Source organism: Schistocerca gregaria, chromosome 3, assembly GCF_023897955.1.
Source record: "Schistocerca gregaria isolate iqSchGreg1 chromosome 3, iqSchGreg1.2, whole genome shotgun sequence".
NCBI lineage: Eukaryota > Metazoa > Arthropoda > Insecta > Orthoptera > Acrididae > Schistocerca > Schistocerca gregaria.
In genome coordinates, this window is record NC_064922.1 from 78,730,930 (window position 1) to 78,738,989 (window position 8,060).

Here is an 8,060-nt window from a genome sequence, read left to right on the forward strand (position 1 = left end):
TATCCATTTTTATACACTCAAGACCAGTTTTTGCTTGACAAACATATTTTCGATTACATTTTTGTCTGCCAATTTGGGTATGACATTGTACTTTAGGCCTTTTTCGAGTAAGACAGTTTCATTCTGTGTAAAAGTAATGTTAGTCTTATTTAAAATTGTTTTATAAAGTACATGACTTTATTTCTTAAAAGTACTGCGAGGACATTTTTCAGCAGGAAACAGACCAAAAAAGTTTATGCAAGCTACCTTTTTTACAAATTTCTAAATGTTTGATAATCTGTATCCAGAAATCGTCAACATTAAAGTTAATAGGGAAGATATTTATGAGGTCTAAATACAGATAATATGCCTCTTCATTGAGAACATCTTTTTTAGCGTATAGCTTTTTAACATGATCAGAAATGAGATTTTTAACTACATGTCTAAAAAAAACTTTGATCTTTTTACAATTTGCGAAATTAATATAGGCTTTTGCATAATCAAGGACTAGCCACTTTTTATCACATTTCTTATTAAACTGAATGGCCATACCTGTACTAAGCAGTTTCATCTTTAGCTCTCTCTATTTAGAGACGGTCTTGGATGCTTGGGCAGGCTGAAATCTTAAAGCTTTAAAAATGGCTGCGTGTCAGCGATTGTTACAAGGTAAAATTGACAATATTGTAGCCTTCGGTCACGAAAATCAAGTCTTTTTTACCTAGGTTTCTGCCACTTCTAAGAGCGTCTTTATAAGAAGTAAAACATTTAAAACTGGCATGTCATGTATAAAATTTAAGTTGTAAGACATTTCCAGGGGCAGATGTGCACTCTGATCACAATCTATTGGTTATGAACTGTAGATTAAAACTAAAGAAACTGCAAAAATGTGGGAATTTAAGGAGATGGGACCTGGATAAACTGACTAAACCAGAGGTTGTACAGAGTTTCAGGGAGACAATAAGGGAACAATTGACTGGAATGGGGGAAAGAAATACAGTAGAAGAAGAATGGGTAGCTTTGAGGAATGAAACAGTGAAGGCAGCAGAGGATCAAGTAGGTAAAAAGACGAGGGCTAGTGGAAATCCTTGGGTAACAGAAGAGATACTGGATTTAATTGATGAAAGGAGAAAATACAAAAATGCAGTAAGTGAAGCAGGCAAAAAGGAGTACAAACTTCTCAAAAATGAGATCGACAGGAAGTGCAAAATGGCTAAGCAGGGATGGCTAGAGGACAAATGTAAGGATGTAGAGGCTTATCGCATGAGGGGTAAGATAGATACTGCCTACAGGAAAATTAGAGAGACTGTACAGGGACATTGTTTTTGAGGACAATATTATTGGAATGGAAGAGGATGTAAATGAAGATGAAATGGGAGATATGATACTGCGTGAAGAGTTTGACATTGCACTGAAAGACCAAAGTCGAAACTAGGACCCGGGAGTAGACAACATTCCAGTAAACTACTGACAGCCTTGGAAGAGCCAGTCTTGACAAAACTCTACCATCTGGTGAGCAAGATGTATGATACAGGCGAAATTCCCTCAGACTTCAAGAAGAATGTAATAATTCCAATCCCAAAGAAAGCAGGTGCTGATAGATGTGAAAATTACCAAACTATCAGTTTAATAATTCACAGCTGCAAAATACTAACGCGAATTCTTTACAGGCGAATGGAAAAACTGGTAGAAGCCAACCTGGGGGAAGATCAGTTTGGATTCCGTAGAAATGTTGGAACAAGTGAGGCAATACTGACCCTACGTCTTATCTTAGAAGCTAGGTTAAGGAAGAGCAAACCTATGTTTCTAGCATTTGTAGACTTAGAGAAAGCTTTTGGCAATGTTGACTGGAATACTCTCTTACAAATTCTGAAGGTGGCAGGGGTAAAATACAGGGAGCGAAAGGCTATTTACAATTTGTACAGAAACCAGATGGCAATTTTAAGAGTCGAGGGGTATGAAAGGGAAGCAGTGGTTGGGAAGGGAGTAAGACAGGGTTGTAGCCTCTCTCCGATATTATTCAATCTGTATATTGAGCAAGCTGTAAAGGAAACAAAAGAAAAATTTGGAGTAGGTATTAAAATCCATGGAGAAGAAATAAAAACTTTGAGGTTCGCTGATGACATCATAATTCTGTCAGTGACAGCAAAGGACTTGCAAGAGCAGTTGAATGGAATGGACAGTGTCTTGAGAGGAGTATATAAGATGAACATCAACAAAAGCAAAACGAAGATAATGGAATGTACTCAAATGAATTCGGGTGATGCTGAGGGAATTAGATTAGGAAATGAGACACTTAAAGTAGTAAAGGAGTTTTGCTATTAGGGGAGCAAAATAACTGATGATGGTCGAAGTAGAGAGGATATAAAATGTAGACTGGCAATGGCAAGGAAAGCGTTTCTGAAGAAGAGAAATTTGTTAACATCGAGTATAGATTTAAGTGTCAGGAAGTCGTTTCTGAAAGTATTTGTATGGGTTTGTAGCCATGTATGGAAGTGAAATGTGGACGATAAATAGTTTAGATAAGAAGAAAATAGAAGCTTTCGAAATGTGGTGCTACAGAAGAATGCTGAAGATTAGATGGGTAGACCACGTAACTAATGAGGACGTATTGAATAGGACTGGGGAGAAGAAGAGTTTGTGGCACAACTTGGCCAGAAGAAGGGATCGGTTGGTGGGACATGTTCTGAGGCATCAAGGGATCACCAGTTTAGTACTGGAGGGCAGCGTGGAGGGTAAAAATCGTAGAGGGAGACCAAGAGATGACTACACTAAGCAGATTCAGAAGTATGTAGGTTGCAGTAGGTACTGGGAGATGAAGAAGCTTGCACAGGATAGAGTAGCATGGAGAGCTGCATCAAACCAGTCTCAGGACTGAAGACAACAACAACAACAACAACAACAACAACAACAACATCCCATATGATCATACTTCTGATACCTTGTGTAATATGTGAGTGAAGAAGTGCTCCACATTAAACTAGAACTGTTGTTTTATATTGTGAAGCTTTGTTTGACATGTGTTCACTAAGGAAAAATAACTATGCAGTGAGTCAACTACATCTGAATATTTCTGTTTGTTTTTCAGTACTTTATTTAAGTTGCACTTTCAGTACTCTAGCAGTAAAAATTCTGGTGCTTAATGCATCTTCATTGTGTCTTTTTTAATGGTGATTCTTCTTTATTGCAGGAAGTGAAAGAAATGAAAAATATTGATGAGTTAGAGAACTTTCTGCTCAAACATGGTGAAAACATCGTAGATATGATGGGTGGAGAGATAGATAGGATTGAAATGAAACTTCGTGTAAGTAAAATTTTGTTTCCTTTATGCAGCATTTTAAATGTATGATGGCATGGTGAGAAGTTGTTGGGATGACAGAGATGGTGTTATTTAAAACTTTGTTGGTGCATGTTGTTCAGTAAAGCAAGTCAAGTGGCAATTTCACTTGCTAAATAGATATAGATTCATAAAGTACTCATGCCATATGTTCAAATTCCTCCAAATTGGTGTAATGGAATATTGTGCCTTCATAAAACTCTCTTTAAGTTTGGACAGCTTAATGCCAAAGTTCATGTAAAATGATCAGTTAATGGCAACTGAGTACAAACTTTTGTACTCCTCTTGAAGACTGTTTATATGTAACTTACGGCACACAGTATTGGAAAATCAGTGACTGAACATGACTGAAGAAGCTGACAACATTGGTGTATCAGGCAAGAAGGAACTACAATAGTGTCGTCCCCTCTCTTTGAGAAGTTAACTGTGGGAAAGCCTAGTGAAAGATGGGAGCTGTATTACAGAACAGATTTTTTTTTTTGGAACATTCAGGTGGTATTGGAAAGAATGCAGTGATTTTGTTACCAACTTGAAACTGTGGACAATCTGGGAGTTCACACAATAAATAAAACCACAATATCAAGTAGGCTAATCTATTATCTGTTGAAAACATGTCACTGTCACCTGCTTTCTCACTGTGATTAATGTGCATCTGTTTGCAGCAAATTATGTCTCTGTCAACTTAACACACTGGTTACTGATGGAACCAAATGGTGTACTGGGATAAAGGTGAAGTCAGGTATCATTTGCTAAGAAGGTCATGGCTTTTGTTGCCTTCCAAGAACAGCTGGTGAGTACCATGGAATTCATTAGGACCAACTGGATAGAAAATAGGTATGAAGAGCCTTGAATTGCAAAAGAAAAGGAAGAAAGATAATAACTCTGAGTCTGAGCTGGTTGTTTTACAGTGGGAACTCTGAGGGGTTTAAGATACAAATTGTTGGAACATTCACCTGATTTGGCATGTTACATGTGAAGAATATGTGGCTGGAAAATGCTTCAAATCCAAGGAAGAGCATACTGCAGTGATCTGCACACCTTGCAGAATTGCACTTTGTGGGTTAATCTACTTGGTAGAAAAATGTTGGACTGTATGCACTGACATAACCGGGGAGGGCACTATTGAAATTCATTCTTGCCTTAATAAGCTCTATATTTCTCTGCCAGGCCACAACTTTTTGCATTGCCCTCAAAGTATTAGTTTCTTTGTTAAATAAAGACTTGATTTAAACAAAGATGTGTTGTTACAGGAAAAACACCCGGAAATACGGCACTGTGACCTGGAAGTTCTATGAGCTTCTGAGGATGTGTACGTCATCCATACTGTTTGGCTGCAAAGATGTGTGACAATGGTGGATGGTTACATTTGCAGATTGAATAGCTAAGTTACAGGAGACCATTGAGATGCTTAGAAGTATTTATTTTTTGTATGGAAGAGGGAATGTAAATGTAGACACATTGAGCTGCTTTTAACAGAACACACAAGTTTCTTATACATACTGTGACTTTCAGCAGTATTTACTATTCATCCAAGGAGATCCAGTGGTGGTGTGCTGTAAAATCACATCCATTGTTTGACTCATGTTGCAGATAACTTACTGTTATTTTTGTTGAACTTGATCTTACACAGAGGTAATTTAGTGAAACTCCTAGTGGTCTTGTCATGACTGAAAGATTGAAACTAGAAAGGTGAAATTTTTGACCCATAGGCATACAGTGTTTGAGAAAAGCTGACATCTCACAAAGATGTGAAATGACAATTCACTGTAGTCAAAACAATTTCCATTCTATATTATTCGATTGTATGGTGATATATACTCTGTGAACATAGTAGTATTGCGATACGAAGTTCAGTCAGACTGAGTCTCAGCAGCTTTTCAGCTTGTTATCTCCATTAGACAGCAAGAATTTAAAAGCTAAATATATGACTGATAAAATTATAGCCATACATATTTTGTTGGAGAGTTTGAGGGACTGAAATGTGTTATGCAGGTCATCACATTTCCAACTTTATTTAAAAATATGTGCCTGGAAGATCTAAATAAGATATGTTTGTGATTTAAAAGACTTACTGCAAGTTCCTGTTGGTCTGGAAATGTTCTGGATAGCAGATGAAAAGATGATGTGCAAAAAGTGACTAGATGATGTTAACAGGGCATTTCTGAAATATGTGCATTTGAAGCAGAAATAAATTAAATGTAGCATACTTAATTGACCTCTCTCTATACAGGTGTAGATTCAAATATATTGAAGGAATAACTAAAAGATGACTTGGGATGCCCTAACATTTCTGATAGCTTAGACATAATCATTTCTAAAATGTTCACACATCTCAGAAGTTAAAATCATTTCTGACAGTGACACATGTACATTTTAAAATCTGAATAGAAATGATTCTCAGTAACATTTGTGATTCTTATAAAGGTTGCTGTATTACTGTGTTTTACTTGCCGTAACATTTTCAGAAAATATTTTAATTGTTCAGTATTGTTACTTACTCTCGATGTCAGTTATGCGAATACCAAAGCTTCTTTATGGTGATTAAAGCATTGAAATCTTTTTATATATATATGTGTGTGTCTCAGTATTCATAGTAACCTTTTAATTTTCAAATAAATTGCTGTAGTGCAGAGAGTGGGTTTGAGAGAGTGAGTCAGAAATCTTGCTTATTATTTCATTCAAACTTTGTAACTGAATATGATGTGGTATCTGATTGCTTTTTGAAGATACCCGCGATTAATGTGCGTGCTGTTTTGCAATGTTTAGTAGACAGGTCTATGGTGTTAGTTGATATGAATCAAAAGTTAATGGGAAGGACCTTATGACTGAAGATTACATAGACAGTTTAAAGACAAAGGAAATCTGGATGGCATGAATGTCAGCGTAGATACAGTGGACTAACACACTGTTGACTAACAGAAAGGGAATAGTATTCAAATAAAAAATGTTCATAGAAAAGAACGGAACTTTTTTCTGGCAGGGCTTAATATTCTTGGCTGCATGGCACGTAGTGTAGCAGTATGCCTACCGAAATTTGAGGAATTTGATTTACTGCACAGTGGTCACTCAGCCCCATGTAGCCCCATTGTTGACACTGTTATTGTTTTTAAATATACATTTCTTCCTGTTGTATACATCTTTTGCTTGAATCACTTGTGTTGTTACTTAGCAAAGAATGTCAGTCTTTCAGTTTATAATTTGAAATGTTTATTGTGTTTCAACTAATAGCAGACTCCATATCTTAGCTCTTTCTCCTACGATTTGATTATATGAGGAACAAGATATAAGACTTGAAATTGAAGCACTAGTGCTGTACAATCTTAGTGGATGTACTGATTAAGAGTAGCACCTTCCTGGTAAGAACTTGAAATGACTCCGTAATAGTTGGTAGTCTTCATTGTCTATATCCAACACTGTAGGCCAGTAACAGAAACAAAAGAGATAGCTACAGTACCTTAGTAGAGGCGAGAAGATACATTACAGTCAATGTAAATAATAGTGCATACTGAGGACTGGCTGATGTAGAAACAGTCATGTCTTTAATGGAATGGGTGCTAAGAGTATTCTTGTAGCAAACAGGGGTGGCTATAATTCTGAACAAAATCTTCATGTCCAAAAAAAATAAACAATGAAAGTATTCAGAATCAAACAGAAATAAAGAACAGCCTCCAGCTGAGACAGAAATCACATTTTTCAATGAAATGTGGAGCAATAGTTACTCAGTCTTATCATTTTCAATGGTACAGTCTTGAGTTTGCATCTCAGTGATCACAAAAGCATCATGTTTCACATTCTTGCAGCAGCTGGAATTCTGTACACCAGGAAGATACTTATGCTGCCTTGTTCGTGACAAGGCTTGCTTTATTTGAAAGGGCCAGACTGCAGGCTTGGCATACAGGTGTGAAGTGTCAGATTGTGAGGTGGAACTATTAGATAAGTGTTATTCACTAGAATTAATTCAAAACACTGTTAGTTTGTAAGCGTATTACAGTTTTTGTTGTATATTAATTAAGTCACTATTACAAATCCCAGTTAGTGATACATTCAAAAAAGATAGGTGGTATTGACAGATGTAAATACATATTTTGTCCATGGAACAAGATACCTATTCATTGTATAAGTGTAGCTAATATAAATGGCATTGAACTGTAGATGTTGGCCAATCTGTGATACGAAAACTTTTTTCATATGTGCTATGGTCCATGAGTAATGATTTGTTGTGTTGGGATCTTCAGTGCAAAAGCTGGTTCGATGCAGCTCTCCACACTAAGTCTATTGTATACAAGTGTCTACACCTCTGCGTACCTACTGCATCTTACACCCACTTGAAGATACTGCTGCAAAGCCCTAATCTACCTCTACAAGTTTTAGCTCCATACTAGCCTTGATTATCAGACTGACTATTCTTTAGTGTCTCAGAATGAGTCCTGTCAAGTTGTGCCACAGATTTCCTTTCTCTCATATTTGATTTAGTGACTCTTCCTTGGTTACCTGATCTACCCCCTTATTTTCAATTTTCTGTAGCAACACATTTTATAAGCTATTCCCTTCGTATCACAAAGCGGAAAAAGTGGTCAAACTAAAACATTCGTTTTTCTTTACATACTATACAAATATTTAATAAGAAATGGGGGTTCCTATTAAAAAAAAAACCTCAGTTGCTATCCGTTTGACCTATGGCAGCGCCATCCAGCACGCCAACTATAGTGCCATCTGGTTTCCCCCTTCAAGCTAGACAAGTTTCGTT

General features: G+C 36.7%; 1 protein-coding gene across 1 annotated transcript in view; it reads left to right on the forward strand.

Moving 5' to 3' along the window:
• LOC126354125 (zinc transporter 9) overlaps positions 1–5,880 on the forward strand; it is a 186,063-nt gene extending 180,183 nt beyond the window's left edge. The window contains exons 12-13 of the mRNA XM_050003521.1: positions 3,167–3,280; positions 4,564–5,880. Of these exons, the coding sequence (XP_049859478.1) occupies positions 3,167–3,280; positions 4,564–4,608 (159 nt within the window). The 3' untranslated portion in view covers positions 4,609–5,880. The remainder of the gene's footprint in view (positions 1–3,166; positions 3,281–4,563) is intronic.
• The last annotated feature ends 2,180 nt before the right edge of the window (positions 5,881–8,060 follow it).